Raw genomic sequence first — 24,487 nt, 5'->3', positions numbered from 1 at the left:
TTTTGTTAACGTACAGGTAAAATAAGGGAATGTGTGTGCTTGGCCGGTTTTAAACACTGTGTTTAAGACCGGTTGGAGTCTGGATGCTAATAATCACCCGAGTCGAAGGGTGCAACCCCTGTTCAGCTGCTGACTAATCATAAAATTATAATAAATAATGGAATGGAATGCACGGTTCCTCAGTTTATTCTCAAATTGCGTTACAATGCAGGGAAAGCATCGTATACATATTCAAAATTTCCCGGGGGCATGACTCAGCACCCCCTCGCCTTCTCTCACCCCCGGCCCCATTCATAATCATCAACACCTCACCCCGGCCTTTCCTGAAAGCTAGATCCGCCCTGCCTGTGTTGTATCAAATAAAATGCAAACAAAATACAACGGAATACCAGACGGAATGTGTTATAACCAACATAATGTGTAATGGTTTGAAAGATACACCTTTCCACTTTAAAATGAGACACAAACGTCCAAATCTGATAATTGTTGACAGAGTTATGAGTAATTTTCCAACTGGACCAAGGGCCAAGTTTTCAATTTTAGGCATTGGGACAAAGGTAGCCTAATCGCCTCTGTGTGGATAATTGCCTGGCCGACAAAAAATATGTTTAGCGAGTATTTACAATTCTAAACACTTTCTTGCTATCAGTTTGTAAACATGTTTACATGCTAAACATTATTAGCATGAAGACGGATAGTGTTTAGCCATTGAAAATTGATGTTTAGGAATTGGACACATGCGTTAAGCTGGTAAACATGTTTACAAACTGATAGCAAGAAAAGGTTACTTGCTAACAAAATTGAAAACTCAAGTTGGTCCCATGGTCAATTTGACCTCTCTTGGAAAATTACTCATAACTCTCTCAAAAGTTATCAGAATTTGACGTTTGAAGTCTCATTTTAAAGTGGAAAGGTGTATCTTTCTAACCCTACCTATATTATCTATGTTGGTTACACATTCTACGTCTGGCATTCCGTTATGTTTTGTTTGCATTTTTTTTTTGATACACACTTGTATATCTTCAAACGATCCCCGCGAGCGAACCTTTATGGCGGGTGTTCGCGTATAAACCACTGTACATGACAGGATATAAAACGTCTTGAACCAAGACTATGCACCTTCTTGCTGCATGATTACATTAGGTAGACTTATGTATCTCACATTTTTTCTGACTAATCAGCCAGTGAAATTCATGAAATACACATTTGACAATGCAGTATTAATTTGAATCGAGAAACACCAATTTTTGTGTTAACAACTCTTAATCTTAAGTTACGGGAAATGATTGAAAGAGGCTTATTTGTCTTCCCAGGATGCACCATTCAAAATGGCTTCCAATGATGTGGAAGTGGAAGATTACTTGGAACAGTGAACGAGATTTCCCGTCTTAATTTTGACTTTTTGTCGTGAGAGGAGCACGTTTTGGCCAATTTCTGATTATGGATACACAGAAAACAAATCCCTTGTATAGCTCACCGTACGGAGGTGTTCCTACATTTTCGAGTGGAGCGTTACCAACAACTTTTTCACCTAGCGGAATGGCAGCTTCTGCTGCGCCAACTGCGCCAACGATATCAACTTCCACAGCGGCCGCATCAACTTCGCAGACGTGGCAGAATGATTTTGAGTTTGTGTCAGATGATGACCTTACCTCAGCTTCAGAAGCGCCCAGTAGGTCATATTAGCTTATGTAACTGTACATGTTATGTCTTTATTCGCCAAGGTGATTCTAAATGAAACAGGATCTTACTTTTTAGGCGGGATGCATGGGGCTGGGGGCGGGGTCAGTAATGGGAGAGGGGGTAGGGCATTATTTTATTTCCTCTTGTGTCTTGACTGAGTAATAATGTTTTTCCGACTTTTTCAAGGGAAAGTAAATTCTTGTGTGTTAAAATACATCTCCCATCATGCCCATCGGCCATCATAAATCTCAAGTTCATTCATGTTATTTGGCCCTGCCTTAAGTTTTAATACTTTACAAACTAGGCCTTTTAAAGGGAATATACAACATTTGCAAACATCGAAAAATAAAACTACAAAGTTTTTGCGAAATACCTTAATAGGATGTTGGTAAATGACAGTCTAAAACATCCTGTAAAATTATGGCACCTGGTATACTGTTATTTCAAGAAAATTGGTATTTTTGTATCAATTTCCAACGCTGATCGGCCGATCAGCGTTGGAAACAACTGGCTTTTTTTCAAATACTGGCCCCAATTGACCATTGCACTTGTTTGCAATCGATTACAAACCTATGAACGGGTACGAGCCAGCTAGACTGGTTCCCTGACCTTACAATTCCCCAATGTATGTAAACTGCTCTGTTTCTTCTTATATGGAGTCAGGGAACCAGACTACAGGAAAATGATCGTTTTTCTACGTTTTTATAGCATTTTCGAACCCAAAACCTCCAAAAAGTCAGTGTAACTATATTTGCTTTATATTTCCAACCCCCCAATTCCATCCATTTCTGAAAATTACAGCAAAAGCAAATGATGTATATTCTCTTTAAGCAGTAAGCTTAAATTAAACATGCTAAATTTAACAAGTGAATGGTAAAATGGTAGTTTGACAACATTTTCCAGTTGTAATTTTTAAAGATAGTGGATTTTTTGCCGGAGGTAATGACGGCAAACTAACGTTTACTAAAGGTTTGCCGGCGGCAATCCATATCAACAGAGGGTGCTGTACTCTTTTAAGATAAGCCTGAATTTATAAGATGTATTAAATTCCCACTAAAAGTTATGTAGCACGTTTGGTGTAGTGGTTAAGCAAAAGCTCTAATGAGCGGGATGACTCGGGTTCGATCCCGATCCCCGCCACATTTTAAAGTTTTTTTTCCCCATCCCCAAATAAATAAGAATATTCTTCTTTTATTATTTTAATAACGTGTCTCAAACATTTTATTGCAGAGTATTACATTTTCTTTTTCAGATTTGTGGCTCTGGAGGATTTTTTTTAAAAGGGAAATAAAGTCCGAAATTATAAAATGGTCTGAATCCCATCTTGTGAATACGAGGTTACAACGATAATATTGGCATGGAGCCAGACTAAAATTTGTCACCGGAAAATGTTTTTAAGTACAAAAAAACAGTAACTGCGCATGTTCAGTGCATATCCGGCAAACTAACGTTTACTAAAGGTTTGCCGTCTCCGGCAAAATATCCACTGCCATTTTTAAATGCATTGTGATCCCTTTAAACTGTGCCAAGATTTAAACATTTACATTGTATATGCCGTGGCCATCGTTACTTTCAACTGCTATCGTTACGGCACTGTCTGGTTCCCTGACGTAATAGTATTCAACGTCACAATCTTTTGCTGTTGAACCAGACTTTCGGACTTTACTTCCCTTTTAAGAAAAATCCTCCAAAGCAATACCATTGATTTCAAAGGGAAGAAAATGATATCTGCTTAAATAAAAGAACAACTTGATTAAAAACCTAAAACTTAAAAATCTATTAAAAAATTAAATAATAATAATTGAGTTGAGTATAGCGCAGCAGGGGTTCAAACCAGGGTCCCCAGCTCATTGAGCTAACGACGTAACGTACCAATCGAGCTACTGAAGCTACTGAAGCATTCTAGTTGGATGGGCAGTTGTATTAAAATTCGCATTGTGTTTTTACAATGTCGTAACAATAGTATTTGAAAATTGCGTTACGGCTGTCGTAACAATAGCCACTACGTTTATTTTATGAGTAGGCCTATAATTAATTTGTCAACACTTCGGCACAATTGCAGAATACCCCACCACTCGATCTATCCACCTCGTAGCCGGCTACGAGGTCACGGTTGGTTGACCTCAATAAACATTCTCAGCGCTACTTGTATGTACTATGTGTCATGCTCCATTGCACTCCCACTTCGTAACCGTGTAGCCGCAAACAGGGTAGTTGGTTTGGACTTAGAATTTTTCAGCAACTCCCATTCCTTTGTGTTGCTTCGTTCTCAAGCATATTCAAGGGGACTCCCACTCCGTATCCACGTAGCTGCCAACAGGGTGGTTGGTTTGGACTTAGAATTTTTTTCAGCAACTCCCATTCCTTTTGTGTTGCTTCGTTCTCAAATAATGGACCCCCACTCAGTATCCGCGTAGCTGGCATGGACTTGAATTGTTTCTTTTCCAGTGATTCCAACCTCGCAGCCAGAGAATTTAGGGGTGTATTTCCGAGTGGCGGGGTATTCTGCAATTACTCCAACACTTCTTAGGGCCAAGTTAAAATATACACCAGTTTCTCCTCCGTGCATGCTTCCTTTTAGTTTTACCCTCCTGCCTCCTTTTTTTCCTGTATTCTTTTGGTTAATCGTCATCGTTAAATTGTTTTGTCTTAGTATTTGTTTCCAGTAAAATTGTAAAGTACAATGTATGCAAGCTCAAAATCTGGTAGAAAGGGCTCCTTTGGACACAAAAGAGTATCAGCAAAAGAGTTGAGAAAAATTACTTCTTAGAAAATCTGCCATCTTGGGGAAAAAAAGGGTTTCCTCCTTTTTTCAAATACCCTGGACAAAAAATTATGTTTTTTTGGTTTTTTTTGGGTTTTTTTTAAATGTGGCCCAACCCTTGCAATCCTGAATTCCCCAACTTTAACACAATAGTTCACACACCTTAATACCTTATGCAGTTAATTAGGGTTATGGAATGTTGGGGAAAATTGCATCATGCCAAGAGACTTCACTAGATGCTCTACCAGCCCCAGACCGTGCTATTTGGGCATTGTGTTGACAATGAAATTGGGTCTGTCAGACCAGTTGCGTATTGCCATTGGTTTTGTTAGTCATGATTGTATTGTCAAAAAGTTTAACACTAGAATGGTAAACTGACATTGGTACATATTTACCAAATGACTGTGCATACATGAAACACTGGCAGCCCACTGTGTTATTAAATTTTGATATCCATAAGGCCAAACAAAAATAACAGTTCTGCTTCCGATACCCTACCTATCCTATTTTGACAGCCCCTACCCTAATTTTATTGGTGAAAAATGAGGGAAAACCCTGAAAATCATAAATTACTACCTTTTACTTTTGACTACAAGCAGACACCTTCATATGATCGTACACAAAAAAATGCCAACAAAAAAAGAAATTCCCTACGTACCCTATTTTCAAATGCCATGTAATCAAAAGCAGAACTTTTTCTTTTCTTTGGCCTAATTATATCGAGAGAAGTTTTGAATAATAAGTGTACTTCCACATTACATTTCTACAGCGGGACAAACTGGCGACGTTCAGCTAGACATGGGAGACATGCAGTACACTGATGCTACATCCACAGACTTCAAGGCACAGTCGGGAAGTAGTGCCTCACAATTCCTGCAGAACAAGGGCTACGGCTGGCTGCTGGAGGTGGAAGATGTCGACGATGACAATAAACCTTTGCTGTGAGAAACATGCTTATCTTTGTTTTTCTTCTTACGTTTACTATTGTTCTTTTTTCTCTAATCCTACCCCAAAGGCATCTTTGCTTTGGGGCCTCCTGAATCTGAAGTCAGGTCTGTGAACTTTCTTCACCTTCTCAGACCTTGCTTTGAAGCTCACCCAGGCCTATACATGTACATGTACATAGTTTAGTTTATCAGTCTGTGCCTAATTTCCTGTTTTTTTCCTAGAACATTGCAAAAGGGGTTTTCCCTCACACTGCTTAAACCAAACATTTCCTCGCCACCTTCTCAAGGTATCTTCTTATTTCTAGTCACAGTGCTTGTGCACATTTTGAGCAACCCATGGTTTCAGATAGAGAAACTAAAGTTCACACTGAAAAAAATGAATTGAATGATATGGAAAGTACCACCGACTATCTAATGTGTGTTGGAATTCGGGTTTCAAATGTTTCTGCTTTGCTTCATCTGTTTTATTTTTTTCTCCCTCTGTTGTCCAAGGGGACATTGTAAGTTGTATGTATAAATATTGACCGGCAGTAAGGTCAGAAGTGCAAACTGCATCCCCAGGGACTGAGAGTGACCACAAAAGGGTCACATTTCCTGAGGCCAAAGGCCCAAGGAAAATAGGCCCCTCTTTTGGGGGAGGGGGAAGGGGGCATGGACATGCTCTAGTGGCTGTGTAATACCAGGCAATATTAGTTATCCCAAGAGTGCGAGTGGAGCAAGTAGTAATGTGTGTTTATTTGTTTATTTTATTTCTTTCTGGTAATGAAACCAAAGATTTCTCAAAAGTGCCCTAGGTACTGTACCGGTAGGCTTGAAAGCCTGAAGAAACCTATGGAGAGAAGACAATGAGAAGAAATTACAGTTTTAGAGGTGGGAGGAAAACCCCAGAAGAACATTCTAGGGGAAATCAACAGAATCAGGTAGGGACTGAGAAGCTGGTCAGTGTGTGATCCGGGCAGGAATTGAACCCGGGTCATAGCGGTGAAAGGCGAGGAAAATGACCACTGCACCAACAGGACGTGAACCTGACTCCCCAACCTGACTCTGCCAACCTGTGTGTGGAGCAGGAAAACACATGAATCTTAGACTAGCATGCATCTTAGACTAGCATGTACCTTCAGACTAGCACCATATGTGGAGTGCAATATGGACCATATGTGGAGTGCAATATGGACCATGCAATATGAGATAATACCACGCTGTTGCCTTGATTTGACCAATCGGGTGTTGTTGAGTATAGAGTCTGACTGGGCCCTAGCCTCGAGATATTTCATGTGCATGATACGTTACATGTGCCTATTTCACACTTGATCCAACTTTCATATACAGGTGTAAGGGAACCCCAAGTGACAGTGTTTCGACAAACTAGTCTAAACATTTAACACAGGTGCGATGTAATTTCGCCATGTCACTGCTGATTTTGTTCTTACATTACTTACAATGTTTCTGATTTACCAGCGAAGAGCTCGACATTGACCTGAAGGATATTTACTACAAAGTGCGCTGTGTGGTGTTCCCCTGCCCCTTCCTGGGCTTCCAGAGGCAAATCCTGAGGGAAAGCCCTGACTTCTGGGGTCCACTCCTGGTAGTTCTCCTCTTCTCTGCAGTCTCCCTCTATGGACAGTTTAGGGTAAGTCTTGTTTTCTGCCAGCTTAAACCCGATCTGCCTGCTCTGTTGGGCATTAGCCTAACAACAAACCCCATATCTCTGTACATATGGGCTCAATTTCACTGGATCTACTAAGCAGAAAATGCAGCAAGTTTATGTGCTAAGCAAAATCATGTTTTGGCTGGTAATTACCTGTTTTTTTTTAAGGAAATGTTTCGTTGGCTTTGCAATTATTTTGGTAAACGGCTCCACAAAATTTGCCCCTGGTACTGAGGCAAATCTCAAAAGATATTTTAGTGGGGTGTCTTTGTCTAGGATTTTGATGGGGAGTGGCTGATGGGCCACTGGGCCACTGAATGTACAAAAAATGTATGTCCTTGTGGTTTAAATTAACATAGACTAGCTGTCAATGAGAGGGGTCTATAATCTGTGATTCCCTTTCATCCACTCTTTGCTCATTGCATATCTACCGTACATGTACATTTAGTGCCTAAGTTTACATACAACTGTTTCAGAAGTTACTTTTGCTGCTTGGAATGACACATACTTGTGTACATTCAGGAAATTCTTTTTGAAAATAAGTTGAATCAGTCCTCTAATTCTTTAAGTCTTTATTGCTGCATTGTCAGAGTAAAACATGATATCAAGCTTCTTTATGTCACCTTTGTTAAAGGGAATGTACATCATTGGTTTTTGCTGTAATTTTCAGAAATGAACTATATGAGGGGTTAGTTCAATAGATCAAATATTGTTACACTGACATGTTTGAAGTTTTGTGTTAGAAAATGCTGGAAAAACCAAGAAAAACAAAAATGTTCAAGACGTCTGGTTCCCCGACTCCACTAAGGATGAAATGAATCAATTTATAGATGCCGGAAAATTGTAAGGTATGGGAACCAGTCTAGCTGGCCTGCACCCGTTCATGAACATGTAACCAATAGCAAACAAAATTTGGACTGAAAAAATAGTAAATTTGGAGCAGCAGTTGAAAAATAGTTAGGTTTTTCCAACGGTGGTCGGCCGACCACCATTGGAAATGTATACAAAAATACCATTTTCTTGAAAATGACTGCACACCAGGTGCCATAATTTTACAGGATGCTTTAGTCTGTCATTTACCAACATCCTAGTAAGGTATTTCGTAGAAACTCGGTAGTTTTGTTTTCGATCTTTGCAAATGTTGTATTTTCCCTTTAAAACCCTTTACAGGTGGTATCGTGGATCATAACTATCTGGATATTGGGTTCTCTCATCATCTTCCTTCTTGCTAGAGTCTTGGGTGGAGAGGTAGGTATACATGTACCAGTACAATTAGTCAATTACATTACATCACCTCCGTAACAAACGTATCCTTTAACTTCAAGTCATCCTTTAACCATAACCACCCCAACTCCATCAAAATCATCCCCCCATTTTGATGGATTTCGGGGGACTTGGTCTAGGAGGCCTGGCATGACTAAATATTAATGGAGTATGATGGACTTGGGCCTAATGACCTGAAACAGTGCTAGGGGTATCCGAATGATTTTGCCTAGCTTCCTGTACTGCTATTGTGATAAAAGCCATGTGTAGCAAGTCCATGAATGTCAACCAGTGCATCAGTGGTGGATTCCATTATGCCATGTACGGTTTTGTATTGGAAGCACAGTGATTGATGGATTTTGATGGACTTGGTGCAGTTCCTAGTAAAAGATGCTAGGGAGTTAAGGTTAAATTAAAAAAAGCTTGCCTGTTACTGCAAGAGAAACTACATTTTTATTTGAAAAAGTTTCACAAATGCTTCATTGGCAAATTTGGCTGCCAAGCTGTGGTATTTTGCATCTAGTTTTGACAGCTTTGCAGGTGGTCCTGATTGATCACCAAATAAAGCAGCACTTGGAAAGAATGAGCTATCCTACTTACACTTCTCAGTAATGATCAGTTATAAAAGTACTGAATTTGTGAGAGAATACTTTAAAAATGTTCACTTCTCCCGATTGGTAAGATTTGAGGCTTTGCATGGTGGAGAATACTAAATAATGAAAGGTTTGCGGAAACACCATGTGCGAATAATTTCTCAACCATGAGCCTAAACTCTTTCTTAGAGTTTAGGCACTCTCCTGAAGACGGTCAGAGCATACTGACCGGAACGTCAAGTTTATACCTCTGGTTCTTTTCAGAACCATTCTCCCGATTGACTTTATGCGCGACCAACAAAGTGGTGTCTGAATACTGTGACCTTTCGGCATGTATTTATGCATGCCGAAAGGAATACAAAGTGCATTCTATTCATAAATAGAATGCAGTTGTACTATCGCTAAAGTGATTCTGGTTATTTATATTATTGATTGACTGGCTGACGGATGTGTGGGTTTGGGTTTTCTAGACACAGCTGTTCAGGTTAATGCTTATACAGGTGGCCTTCATTTATACATGGTATTCGCATACAGCCCAATAGCAACTGGCAAACGCAAGTGATAAATTTGTGAGAAATTGTGAGAAATTGTCGCTTGAATATAAGACCCTGATAAAAATGGCTGTATACACCAATTCAGAGAAACCCAGTGATACATTTTCAGCTTGGGATAAAAACAAATGTCTTGCTATTCTAACTATTGTGTAAAATAGTTAGGTTTGAAATTTTGAAACCGATCTTGAATTGAACTATTTGAAGAGGTTAAACATTTAACCTGAAGAATTTTCCAGAAAGTATCCAATACTAAATCAGACCTTACATGTACAACTGAACTTAAAGAAGGGGGGGGGGGGGGGGGGGAGGGGGGACGGGGGGGGGGGGGGGGGGGGGTAGGCTCCGACCTCTTTTTCAAGAGACCCAAATCTTCCCAGAAGTATGGACCCACGGACACAAGCAATTGATTAGCAGTAATTTGATTAGCAGTAATAAAAGCAATTGATTAGCAGTAATTAAACAAACCCTATGCATAAAACATAAGATTTTATAATTACATGTAGTTTAATATTAATAAATAGGTAAATATGAATTAAAAAATACAATTTATAATTGGCAATAAGGGCTTTGACCCATCATTAGATTCTATTGTAAGGCTATCGAAATGAGTATAATGTAATTCTATTTAGAGGTGACCCGTTACCCACAGTGAAGGTACAAACAGTCCCAGAAATGGATCTACCAATATCAGCTATTGGTATCGGCTGTATCGGTATCGGCTGTCAGTGTACTTTGGAAGGGAACCCATAATGGAAAGAAATTTACAAGTACCTAAAGGCACCACAATTCGTAAATGACCACACTTGAAAAGGCATGTTTTAGGCAGCAACAAATCATTGCAAGTAAACATTGAACAATGAAAACTACAAACGGAAAGTGGAGGTACATGTACGCATAGCGTGACATCGGCTGCATGACAGATATGTACATCGATTAACGCGTTGCCATGATACAATGCACCGTAAACAACTATACACACATTGACAACGTTTTACGTGTATCATTTCAGGTTCCACATTACCACCACTGGGCACTAATCCACGTTGGTCATTGTCTTGGTTGACTTTTGTTTTCCCCAGGTCAACTATTCCCAGTGTCTTGGTGTGATTGGTTACTCGTTACTTCCTCTCATCATCACGGCTACCACGTTACCGTTACTGGGCACCATTCCCTACGTTGGATTTGTTGCAAAGGTAAGCGTTAAAACATACAGCCCTCCATACAGACCTACGTACAAAGATAGCCGGACAGTCTGTGAAGTTTCTGTAAAATCCTCAAAGTGGCTGTTGTAGTGTTTTGCAGAATTTATAAAGTTGTAGTCCAACCACTATTTATATATTTAATATGGAGGTTCAAGGACAAAGAAAATGCGAGAAAAATACTTTGTTGGGTATTTGCTCAGGGGTGTCTTTTGGAGGATTCAGGAAGGTTTCTGGTGTAAATTCCTCGGGAGTTTGGGTTTATCAAGTTTCCGTTCACAAGTACCCCCTCACCGGCAAAGGAAGTACAGTTGGGGGTGACCGACTGACGCCATCTTGCCTGACTGCAATTTTGCCGCGACGCCCGGCCGTACCACTGGATGTACATAACATACATGTAGTACAAATCCCCTGGTGTACATGCGTCACACACAAGGAACGGTGTGCGTCAACCAGCTAAATGTCCCGTCCATGGGACGTCATTGTTAGGTAAAAGGGTGCCCTCTTTTGTTAGCGCCGGAGCCCATACGTATAAGATTCATCCGTGGTATTGCCATGACAGGGCAGCAGTGCTGGTGGCTGTCCTGTGATGAATTCTCAGACAATCTGTATTCCGCCGTGTCCGAATCACATTGCTGCGGCTGGAAAATAGCATGCGCACCTACGGAAGCCACTGGCTGGCTGCTGCAGCCACTATCCATAGAGTTGTGTGTCACTGCAGTCCGTAGCCATGTGATTCCAGCACTGCCTTAGCATCCATAACTGAGGTGGACCCATGCTCCTGTGCAGGTGGTACATTTGTCCACACTCAGTTCTCATTTTTCCTTACAACACTGTTTGTTGCACTTCAATCGGACATTCCGTTGACAAAATATGGCTTTTTAAAATTCTGCATTAATTGACATGTCAGGAAGTAAAATACTGAGGAAAAGGCCTTTAAAGTTTCAAGTTTTGTATTCGTGAAAATGAAAGAGGCCAATTATTTTTGTCCTTGGAAACACTTTTATTCCACGATTTTTATATTATTTCTTTAAAGGGAATGTACATCATTGGCTTTTGCTGTAATTTTCAGAAATGAACTATTTTGAGGGGTTAGTATAACAGATCAAATATTGTTACACTGACATGTTTGAAGTTTTGTGTTCAAAATAACTGGAAAAACCAAGAAAAACAAAAATGTTCAAGTAGTCTGGTTTCCTGACTTCACTAAAGATGAAATGGACCAATTTATAGATGCCAGAAAATTGTACATGTAAGGTAATGGAACCAGTCTAACTGGCCTGCTCCCGTTCATGAACACGTAACCAATAGCAAACAAAATTTGGACTGAAAAACAATTGGTAAATTTGGAGTAGTAGTTGAAAAATAGTTAGGTTTTTCCAACGGTGGTCGGCCGACCACCGTTGGAAATTTATACAAAATACCACTTTTCTTGAAAATGACTTCACACATGGTGCCATAATTTTACAGGATGATTTAGACTGTAATTTACCAACATCCTATTCCTAGTAAGGTATTTCGTAAAAAATTGGTAGGTTTGTTTTTCGATGTTTGCAAAATGTTGTATATTCCCTTTAAAATGTGTGTAATACTGGTTTTTTTGTTTGCATTTATCTCCACCACAGCCTGTGCCCAGTTCCGTCTCATTTTGCCAGAGCGCCTTACAAATGTAATTGATAGTTTCCTCTTGTTTTCCTCTGCAGTTTGCTGGGGTTCTGTGGGCTGCCTACAGTGCCGGATCCTTACTCATACAAGACAGTCTTGCCCACAAGAAACCTCTCCTTATTTATCCCGTCTTACTCTTATACATATATTTCTTCTCTTTGTACACCGGTGTATAGACAACAGCTTAACGTTTATATTAAAGCCAGATTTTATAAAAACGCTGCAACAGCGAACATTGCTGTAACAAAATCAGGGAAAAAATGTTGCAACCTGACGCCACTGTTTTCTTCATATATCATCTCAATGAAGGTCAGTCATTGTAAAAATGATGATAAGACACGAATCTGGGACTGAGAAACATTTCCAATTTTGTTAGGAAATACTCGGACAATTTTCTCGACTCTCCGTAGACTTTGTACACAACTGCTGAAGTGGCGTCAGGTTGCAACCTTTTTTTCCCAAAATCGGTTAAAAATCTGGGCCCAATTTCATGGCGCTGCTAAGCACATGATTTTCTGCTGACTGAGCCTCCGTCTATTCTTGAAGACAGTAAGCATAGCAAAAGGCATGCTTACCTCAGAGAAAAAAAGTTGCTGAAATCAGTGACGTAACAATAAGAATCTCCATGCGTACGCAACCGTTAGCACATCCACGCCATGAAATAGTGCTTAAGGTTAGCTCAATTTTCTGCAATACTTAGAATACTTTTCTGCTAACTGTTAAGCAGCGCCATGAAGTTGGGCCCTGGTGCCAATTTCATAGAGCTGCTTAAGCACAAAATTTGCTTAAGCACAAAAACGTCTTGCTTAATAAAATCAGGTTACCGGCCAAAACTCCATGCGATTGTTATGCTAAGTAAACAACAGCTAAATACCAGTCACAAGCAATGTACATCACATGGAGTTTTGGCCGGTAACCTAATTTTACTAAGTAATGTTTTTTCGTGCTTAAGCAAATTTTCTGCTTTAAGCAGCTCTATGAAATTGGGCCCAGACCCAGCATACAAAATAGAAATAGATGTACGTGCCAATGGGTAAGTATGGTGATGCTCTGATGTACATGCAACCTTCAGTACAAGATGTGTTTCAGTTTTCTCCAGTGTCATCTGATTGTGTCATGTTGTCTTAGGTCTTTCAGGGTGGATACAAATTGAGGGTAGGTGACTTTAAAAGAGTGCTGAGATTTTGAGGAGTAAAAAGCAAAGGTTGGTTTTAATTTTTGCAGAAGAGGTACTCTGGCAATCAAAGCCTTCTGATTGTTTTCAACATCAAATTAGAAACCAGGTTCTACCGAGAACTATCCTAATCGTTCACGTTTGTCTTTTGTTTCTGTGTTCTCCAAGCACAGATTTATTGCAAAGGGTTTCACTGATGAACACGAGATGGCTGAAACACTTCTTGCCCTGAAGGTTCTCATTAAAGGGTATAATCTTCTGTGAATAGCTGAAAGAGTTCTTTTATTTTTCCACTGTAGATTAATTTTGTTAGTTTTTGCTTGTTATTCTGGATGAGAAATTTTCAAACTGTGTCATCATGACATGTAAGCAGATTTGTTACTGTGTCCGACGAAATTTGTCTTTGAGACATTTTTTTACTCCGCATATTCCTTTTGTACATTAGCATGAGTAACAAACTAGGCTCCTTATTGTGATTATGTGATATATCACAAGGTTTGACATACTAATAAATGTGGACCTTCATTGGTGACCCAGGTTCGATTCCTCTCGGGCCAATATGTGGATTGGGCGACTCCCTGTGTGAATCCATGGGTGTTCCCCAGAACATGGGCGTCGCCAGGATTTTTTCTAGAGGGGGGCAACAAAAAAATTTGCCAAAAAATGCTTGTATTTCTCAACACATTCTCGATTTATCAGTTTTAGAGGGGGGCAGGGACATTTTGCCTGCCCCCCCCCAACTTATTAAATTTACACCACTTTGTCTTCGCGCCTCTTTTCCTTTTCTTTTTTTTTCTTTTCTTTTTTCTTCCTTTTTTTTTTTTTTTTTTTTTGCTTTTCCAGGGGGGGGGCAAGTGCCCCCCTTGCCCCCCCCCCCCTCGCGACGCCCATGCCCCAGAATATTCTTCTGGGTTTTCCTCCCACATCTAAAATTGTAATTTCTTCACATTGTCTTCTCTTTACTGGGCCCCATGGGAGACCAGTGGATTCCACTGAATGGGCTACCTGGTTAAAATAAGAAATACATGTACATGTAAATAAAAGCAGTCTCTATTCACAGCTTTGGCAAAATAAATAAATGATTGTATTCAACGGAGCTTTGTAAAGTATTCATTGTATAGAGATGACATATCAGTTTTGAGTTGTAAAGAACATTTCTTACATCTGTTGTGTACATGTATGTGGAAGACTCTACTTAATCCGAGTCAATTTTGGATGAGGTCATTACAAACTTCTGGCGTCATGTATGATGGCAGATCTGTGTTCCTCTGTGACACGCACCGGTTGACCTGTTGTGCTGTCATTGTCACTAACAAAAGTTGTCGCACCGGTTGACCTGTTGTGCTGTCATTGTCACTAACAAAAGTTGTCCTCGGTGAGGGCAGGATATCACTCCGACTGGTTGTAACAAATATCAACAGTGTGATGTTCTTTCTTATGAGATGGAATTGTATGCTTCAGAGAAGTTCCATCTCATAAAATCTTTGGTTGCAGTGCCTGCTGCTAAATCAGACTCGAACCGGCCAGCTGACCTCGGCAAGCTCGGTGGTCGAGTAGTAAGACGTCCTCACTAGTAAGCAGGAGGTCGTGGGTTCGAGTCCCAGCCAAGTAAGCTTGTGATTTTTTCTAGCAAGCCCTCAGACAACACCGAGTATACAGTGTTTATAAAATACATCCGTGGAGGGCAAAACCCAATACTGAAAAACAGGGCGAGGTTCTTGGAGGAAATTTCAGAACTTTCACAAGGGTCATATGTTTAGCACTGCTGCCGACAGCTGAGCAAATGAGTTTCTGCTAACAGGTTCTTTGAGAATTTTATATAAGGCTGTAAGAAAACACACCAAAGGGCATGCTAACTTGCGAGGCAGAATTTTTTAAAACTAGTGATGCAAAACTATAAATCTACATTTACATGTGTTATTTATTGGCCATAAAATATTTTTAAAGTTAGATTTTTATTTTGCTGTAATAAGCATAAGTTTTTCAGCAATCACTAAAAGATTAAATCAATTTAATATTTAAGTAATTCTGTCAAAATGTAGGAAATGTCCTCTTTTCTCCTAAAATAGAGAAGGATGCTTCAAATGAGACAATCCATTCTGTACAGTTTTAAACTGAAAATGAACTGATATCACATTTGTTATGGGGCAAAGTACATTAACTTCCTGTTGACAATGCGTTTATGCTCTGGTGTGCTATTGATTATGAGTTCTGTTGATAACCTTCAGTGATATAAGTCATGTACCCCGTATTGCAGAATTTTCTGGCACACATGTATTTGTTTTTGTGATTATTTTAAGATTAAAATGGCTATTATGGTGGAATCAACAAAACACTGTTAGTTGTGCCTCAAATATTTGAAGCTTCTTAGAGACAGCTGATTAAAGCAACAAGACTAGGCGTTTCAAGTTGAACTGGATCCCTAAGTCTTACTTACATGTAAGACATTATTTATACCCAGTGATTTAGTCACCAGAGGACAATAGGCGGTCCTGCAAAAATTGAATTAACATGTAAAAAAAAAAAAAAAAAAAATTCTGATGGTCTTGCTGTCTCTCTAGTCATTGCTAAATATTGAAAGTGCAAAAATTTAAATGTGTATTAAAAGCTTTAACACTGAAGTTTAGCAGTTTTCCTTGACTAACTTAAATGTTACCCCAAAAAATGAAAACATCAAATATCCGGATGGTATGTTGACGTGTTTCATTGAAAGAAATGGAGCTTTCTAAACTGGAAAAACAAATTTCAAGAGACATGTCTCTTAGGTTACCATGACAACATATCTGAAAGTTGCAATTTAAATGGGTTTGGATGTTTGCACCTCCTAAAAAACTGGACAATATGATGTGTCATGTACCAGCAGCATTCTTAAACATGTTCTCTTTTTCAAAACTACCTCGGATCGGTTCAACTGGGGGAACAAATCTTGCTCAACATTTTTAATGTATTTTTCAGATTAAACCACAATGTAAACAGACAAAACACATGGACACGAAGTGTTCTCTTGGAAAGTAATCATTTAATGATATTGTATGTCTTGATGTCATATTTATTTGACAAACTGATTTCACATTTATACATTTTGTCCTACCTGTATGGCACTACAAATGCAGTGGGCCCACACTTAAGACTAGTTTACACTGTTACAACTCAATGGTTTGTTTTGGGACTGGGGACGGTGAGGCTGAAATTTGGACTTGCAGAAAAAACCCACTCATGGTACGTGACAATAAGCCTTTTCGGAGTTCCAACTGCGCATTCATAACCTGTGACAATGCGCATTGTTTGTCTCAAATGGCCTTTGACATCATCGCGCCACTGACTTTACAAAAAGGCTGTTTGTGCATTGTGGGTACTGTCAAAGGGCATTTGAGACAAACAATGTGCGTTTTGTCACAGGTTACGAATGCGCGCAGTTGGAACTCCGAAAAGGCTTATTAATCCATGTTTCTGAGCACTGACAAATGAGAACTCGGTCATGTTCTGTGGGTCACCATTCCAAGCACAGTGGTAGCGTGTTGGGAATGGGCTATTGGGAAAATGTTCTGTTCTTGTACAAGTCCATGATTTATAGGACACCAGTGCTCATATACTATGGTGAAAGGAGGGAGGGAGGGAATTTCTACTGTATAGGGGGTGGGGGAGTAACTTCCCCTACCCCTCCACATGTTAACGGAAGAAAGCCTCACACGGATCACATTTATAAGTCAGCTGAATTTTGCCACATCAATTTTCTACAGGCAGCTCAGTGTCAATACATGATATACAAATGTGAATATGTACATATATCTGTTCAACTGTTTAGTCGCATTTGTTCAGTTTAAACAGACGACAGCAACTGATTTGGTACACACATTATTAAATAAAGTATCAACACGCAACAAAACTCAAAATAGAAATTTGAAATTAACGTCAATTTGGTAGAATTTTATCAGTAAAAGTATGATGAAAAATATATATATATTCATCTCTTGAAAATTACGTAAATACTGGTAGTTAGGCCTACATGACAATTTTCGGTTAACAGAAAGATGGCTGCCAAGATGGTTGCCATGGTTCTAGTCACGTGACTGCAAACTGAGATAAAAGGCACTAACTGTGAGGTAAGGTGAAACATCGATAATTCTACGTACAATGTAGTTGTTTTATCATTGACTAAATGTTGAGTTGACAGCCCATAGACATTGGAGCATTGCCAGTGCCTTGCATATTCACAGCAGCTGGCCCCCTACAGAGGGTTATTGACCCATTGCTACCAATACCCTTTAACCAAGGGCAAGGTCCTACCTATTATTGAGTAGACAATGTCTCTGAATTTAAATGATTCAAACGCATTCTTGAGGGCACGCTGTGCAAGGGGTGCATCAGTCATGCTGCATCCTAAGCCCACGCAGTTTACTTTCTACATGTCTAATATAACTTTGTGGGGTTTTTTTTAGGGAGGGGGGTGTTTTTGAGGTTTTGTTTTTTGTTTTTTTCTCTCTTATTTTTGTAGTAGAGTGACAACAGCCCACACGCACAGCCAAAAACAGGAAATATATCCACATGAATTCACATAAAATCCTATTCACAGCCAATATAAGTATTCAACCATAACTGTATACATTTTTCGTACATTCAATCCGTTTCCACTTCTTTAAACAAGAATGGGACTTAATTTTGAAAAACAACAACAGCAAAAACAGACGCCCCCTTACACCGTATCTGCTGTGAAAACCGAGTTATCTTTAAAAGTGCAACTTCTGTTTGTTTTCCAAAACAGCTCCTTGTTGAAGATTATTTGGGATATATGAGATACTCGTAGTTGGTGTTAATAAACCCACAAATCTCCTTGCTTTGAATGAAATATCTGAAATTTGTTGTTATATGACTGGTAGAAATTTCCCACTAAATGGGCAAAATTTCTCTTAGACCTTTTTTGTTCATTTTCACCCCAAGACTGTTTGGGTGTTTCTCCGCTGTTTAAGCTATTTCCACCTGTAACTTTTCTCAATGGGCATGCTTAATATTTTTTACTCTCTTTATAATTTCTCAATGACAACCAGTAACAAGTAATACACACTGCGTGACCTTTGCACCAAAAACATATGTTTAATGAAACCCACATTTATATTCTGTGCTTAGTAATATTCTAGGCTAAACCCTATAACTCCCTAATTAGTTTGACAAAGTAGAGGACCAAGTCTGACAAAATCCATCACTCACGCTGCTTCACACAATGCTTCAGGACCAAATCCATTGAAATCCCCCACTGGTGCTGGTGGATTTTGCTGGACTTGGTACACATGGCTCATCTGCCAAAATCCCTCAAAATGGGGGGATGGATTTTGATGGAGTTGGGAAGGTTACGGTTAAAGACTGTCCATGAAAATTGGCCCCTGTGCGCCAATTGACACAGACATAACAAAACTTTAAATAATTTTTTTTTTAAATATAGTAATATAGAAAAACCAATCAGCCTTGATAAACAATATTTCTGTCGAACATGTCCATATTAATGTGTAATTGGACCATACTTTAATCTTATGTTTTGATCCTTATAAAATACATGTACATACACAAAATTTAATGACTACACATGGCTCGTAATGTCTTTTGTACATGTGTCTGGTACTGTATTTGATGCTGAAGCCAAAATGGGAAAACCATGGATTAATTTTTGTTTTAAATATTTAGTTGCACCATCATAATAACAGCTTTTTGCCTGTTAAATATGTAGCAAATTAATAACAAATGTATTAAATTCAAATCATATCTTGATAGTGTGTATGTACATGTACACTGTACTCTTTTATCACACAAAGCAGGCTGCAAACATACATGAAACTTTAATTGACAAACCTTGCATATCAGATCAGCTATCAAGCAAAATACCGTTTCTGACTATGTATTAGATAATACCGGTACTCTGGCTACTACGGTAACATCAACCAAATACTGCATAAAGTGCCATGACTTTGTCAACACTTTTGAATTGAGACCAGCCATCAGTTTGTTGGAACATAATATGTGTGAGTATTACATAAAGCATTTAGCATTGAAGTGAGAATTAACAATTTTAGACCACACCTAATTTCTTTTAAAGAATCCATATCAATACATCAGCTCTTCAACTCTAGAGGGCGTACCTCTTGGCTGATATTTTTCAACTCACTACAAACAAACAGTAAAACAAAATTCTTGCAAATGACCAAGATTAAGTGAACTTCAAAAATAAAAGGCTCTTAAGTTTCTAGTACCCGATTTCAAATGAAATCAGAATCAACTTTAATACTAAGGTTCGGGAAAGAATGTTGCATCTTGACGCCACTTTTTTTCATCATTATATTATCTCAATGAAGGTCAGTCATTGCAAAAATTGTTGAAAAGACATAAATCTGGGACTGAGAAACATTTCCAATTTTGTTAGAAAATACTCTGAAAATCCATTCGACCCTCCATTGACTTTGTACACAACCAAAGAATTGGCGTCTGGATACTACATTCTTTCCAGGGTTCATTTCATGGAGTACCTGAATACAACCCATCCATTCACAACTTTCATTAACACTAACAAAACTTTCTTTCATTTTAAACATTGAGCGCCATTCTGTTTTGGCCTGCCACGATGGCGTATAAGCTGTAGCTGGCAACAGATTTTGCCAAAAATTGAATATTAACACCCTCATGATGTAAGAAAGGAGAATTTTTTATTAATTTTGTATATACCACAACCCAATGATATGTTTGGAAACATTTATAACTATTCTTCATTTTTTTTATATTTTACAAAATCAACCTTCCACAGTTTGCCAATTTGTATTTTGGCAAAAAGTGCCAACCATGTCCCGGCAAAGAAGGGCTAGATATTTGTAGAAAGAATTTTCAAAACTTTCATTGCGCATGTTTCAAATGTAGGAAAGCGCCACTTGATACAAGTGAGAACAAATTAATTAAAAATGACACCGGCATTTCAGTGTCCTTTAATATATTTCGTATAACCAGCATGAAACACATAAATTAACAATTCTGACTTAGCCAAATAATACATGGCAGGTGGTCTCAAAGTAGTATGTACACTCATTGAAGAAAATACAACTATTTTTTTATTTAAAAAATTGTGCATGTGACATTATTTATTGCTTTCAACACAAACTCTTTTTGTTTGTCAGAGCAGTTTTGAAATGTTAGAAATATTGGTCGTGTCTTATAATTTTTAATTTTTGAACACAATCTACCAAAGCTTTGTCCCCCGATACCATTAATGTCTCTCATTCTGTAAATTCAAAGTTAGGCAGCTGGCCTGCATTTTGATCATGGCTGAATCTTTCTCAAAGAAAAAAAATGACACAGGAAGATAATTTTAACATATACAATGTATACACAAGAAAAAGACACACAAAAGTTCACTTTTTGTCGTCAAGATAGAGATGAGCTTGAAAAGCATTAGACCATTTATAGGTGTACTGGTACTGATGAAAACATGGTCTACATGATGTACATGTAAAGGGGTGCACAACAATCTCACAAAAATAATACAATTACAATTAGTAGGCCTATCCAAAGCTCATTTCTGTTTCTTTTGAGTACGCTTCAACGTTATCACTAATCAGCTTATGTGCACAAACATAGAGGGCAGTTTGTGGCCTTCTCATAATAATAATAATAATAACGGAGTCTTATATAGCGCACGTACGTTGTATCTACCAACAATTAGGTACTCGAGGCGCTGGTTATTATGTCTATTATTAAAGAAAGGTAAATAAAGTATATGAGAAATATGAGACCCATTATGTAGCACCTTATAAGGGATGACAAGGTGCTGCAGCGCATATTGCAGCCACTGCCAGAAACACCAGGGCAAACCCCTTCTCTTAGCGATAAGTGTTACTGGGTTCTTAAACGTGCATTACACAACACACGGGACCTACGGCTTTATGTCCCATCCGAAGGACGAAGCAATAATGGTAAAGTGCCTTGCTTAAGAGCACAAGCACCATGTTCCCACGGTCAGGATTCGAACTCATGTATACCACAGCACCCCTCATGAGGGCATACAGCGCATATTCCATGACAGTGACAGTGCATGCTAACCAGTTAAACTCAGAGTCAACACAGAAAACAGTGCAGCAACAATGGTAAAAAACGGCAGAGCACTTGTACATGTATAGTGGGAGGGGCACAATAAATCCTTTTCTGCCAGTATATTTGGGTGCCAATGGCACGACCTGCTGGTGGGTTGGGGGAACATCCCCCCCGCCCCCTCCTTTTTTTTTGAATTCTAAGGCTATTTAGGAACTTATGCATTCCATTTATTACTTTTGCCACATTTTCTAGTATCATAATATTAGTCAGCAGTTGACAGGGGGGTTTGCAACACCCCCCTCCCCCCAAGATCCACCACTGACAGGAAGAATGGGCAAATTCTCCCACCCTGGCACCCCCTCCAAGTTATGCTTCCGATTTCAATACGTGCATGCATGTACATGTAATAAAATGCACTGTGAATTGAACCAGATTGGAAATCTGTTCAAACATGCCCTTGGAAGCAACCCCAGTTGTATTTCTGTTTGTGACACTGAATTTGGCATCTTCATTGCCAGAGGGTTCAGCTGTGCACAGAACCAATATAGACTTTGATGACCAATGGACCATTGAAAACAAACCAAGGCTAATATTGATTCTCCGATTACATTCATGAGTAGCTTGTGAAAAGGAATGCTTTGGTGCAATCTTCTTATCAAATCAACCAAAATATACAATGTATTATCTACCGGTATCTATTTCATGGAACACCACCCACTGCACTGACACTACCCTGCATTCAGACTCTGTCACCTGTTTTGTGCAAGAACATCAAACTACACTTGTAGTATCCTCAATTATTTTTCACATCAAATTTGTAATATTTTAACAGATTTCTTAATTTTTTGCAACAAAGTCTAGGCTTGTACAGTGTGCCGCATGTGGACCATGAGATGGTTTGGTATTGGCAGCTTGTTAATTTTTTTTCCTGCTACACACATGAAAAGTTTGCACATTGAAAATGAAAAAAAGAACCACTGATATTTCATCTAATAAATGGTCAGCCATGTGTTCAACAGCAAGCAGGGCTTACTCTTTGAACATACAGTATACCGTACATATAAACTGATCCCTGCATGCCCTCTGATCAAATACATGTACCAGAAAGTCAGAATGATAAGGCCAAAAAATAGTTATGCTTCCAGTTTCCCTACCTACCCTACCCAGTATTTTGACAGCCCCTACTCTAATTTTTTTTATGGGAAAAATGAGCAAAAAACACCCAAAACCATCAATTACTACCTTTTGCCCTTCACTTCATGCAGACACCTCTATATGAATGATCGTACATAAAAATAATTGGGAAAAAAAATTAAAAAAAATTCACTACCTACCTACATGTACCCTATTTTCGAATGCCACATAATCGGAAGCGGAACTATTTTTTTTGGCCTAATGGATGTACTGGGATTACGTCTAAGGTGAACAAGTGCAAAAGACACCTGCAGTGACCTCTATTATACGTCAGATATCAATGGAGGGGAGGGAGGGGGGGCTAGCAACCAGTCTAGAAGTGTGAGTTAATTCACTATCGAAGTGTTACGAGCTATGTAAAAGTGAGCAAGGCTACTGGATTTACCCTAGTGATGGATCATGCCACACAATTGGCAACTGATCCAGCCATATTGGTACTGCACACGTGCATACATATTTGAAGTAAAGTCGTTAGGAAAATTGGTCAATACCGGTAAATCCTACATTGTACTTCGGGATGGTTGAGCTGTTTGGCTGTGGACTGTAATCATATGAATAAAAGTCACACCTGTATATTTTTCCCAATTTCCTACAGAAAACAACATAAAAATGCTCAGAAAATACACAAAGCCATGTTGGCATCGGCGTGATCTTGTTGCTGTGTCAACGACCGGTGTTGGTAGATCTTACAGTGCACAGTGTACATACCGTAATCACTTAGATAGTGAATTCGGCCAATGCACTAGATCACAGCCTACAAGCACGCATTAGAATAAATGCTTATCAGGAAAACAACGATTAAAATGTTGCAATAATGAGCTCAACAGAGTCAAATCCAAATGTTGTACAATACTCAACATGCTTGCCCTGATTGGGACAGCGCAAAATAGTCTGTACCTGCTCCCATAAATGCAATGGATGCACTTAAAGATATAGTCCATCATTTGTAATTTTGTGCATTTTGTTCGTTTGAAGCAACAAAAGTGCTCAAAATCTAAAGAAGGGTGCTGAACAACTAACCTGATGAAGTTTCAGCTCAGCTTCAGCTGTATATTCTGAGAAAAACAGCATTCTAGGATCTCAACTTCAAATCAAAAGTTGCTGAATCATGTTTTGAATTGGGCCTGAATTCAGCATCCGAGACATGTTCTCACTGAGCCGATTGCGACGCGATGTCGCGCACTGATCCGACGAATTATAACAACCGCGCGCGCGTGTGCGTCGTGTCAATGCTTGCGCGCGCTTCGCCGAATAAAAAAACGAACAACTAACGGAAATTTCCAACGGTGCGTCGTAAGAAGCACCGTTGGAAAGGCATTCTTTCATTGATTACTTCAAAATGACAGCTTGCCAGACAGAATAATTTCACAGGGAGTTTAGTCCCCTTACTATCTTTCAACCAAGTATGTTTTTCAACAATAATTACGCCAGTTACTTTTCGGATGGCTGCAAATGATGGACTATAACTTTAACAGAATGTGATGTCATATCCATCAAAACCATTTACAAAACAATCCAATTTACATGCACAGTATATCACCAGGATAGATGACACCCACATTCACTCCAATTCTGTACAAACATATATGTTTCACATATCATGTTTCACACAACATGACATCGTTACATCAACAACATATACACCCTTTCTCATAAGAAACCACAAACATTTACATGCTGAATTTCATAAACTTCTCTATTCTTCAGGCATTAATCGTATTTAAAAAGAAAAAAAAGAA

At 39.0% G+C, this 24,487-nt stretch overlaps 1 protein-coding gene across 1 annotated transcript; it reads left to right on the top strand.

Moving 5' to 3' along the window:
- The first annotated feature begins 1,314 nt into the window (after positions 1-1,314).
- Positions 1,315-12,658, top strand: LOC119742593 (protein YIPF4-like). Its single transcript, XM_038218702.1, has 6 exons — positions 1,315-1,672; positions 5,217-5,388; positions 6,853-7,024; positions 8,213-8,290; positions 10,532-10,645; positions 12,355-12,658. The coding sequence occupies exons 1-6, from the start codon at positions 1,441-1,443 to the stop codon at positions 12,490-12,492; spliced, it is 906 nt and encodes a 301-aa protein (XP_038074630.1). The 5' UTR covers positions 1,315-1,440; the 3' UTR covers positions 12,493-12,658.
- The last annotated feature ends 11,829 nt before the right edge of the window (positions 12,659-24,487 follow it).

Source organism: Patiria miniata, unplaced genomic scaffold, assembly GCF_015706575.1.
Source record: "Patiria miniata isolate m_02_andy unplaced genomic scaffold, ASM1570657v1 HiC_scaffold_6, whole genome shotgun sequence".
In the NCBI taxonomy this organism is placed as follows: domain Eukaryota; kingdom Metazoa; phylum Echinodermata; class Asteroidea; order Valvatida; family Asterinidae; genus Patiria; species Patiria miniata.
This window is presented reverse-complemented; position numbering and strand designations above follow the sequence as displayed.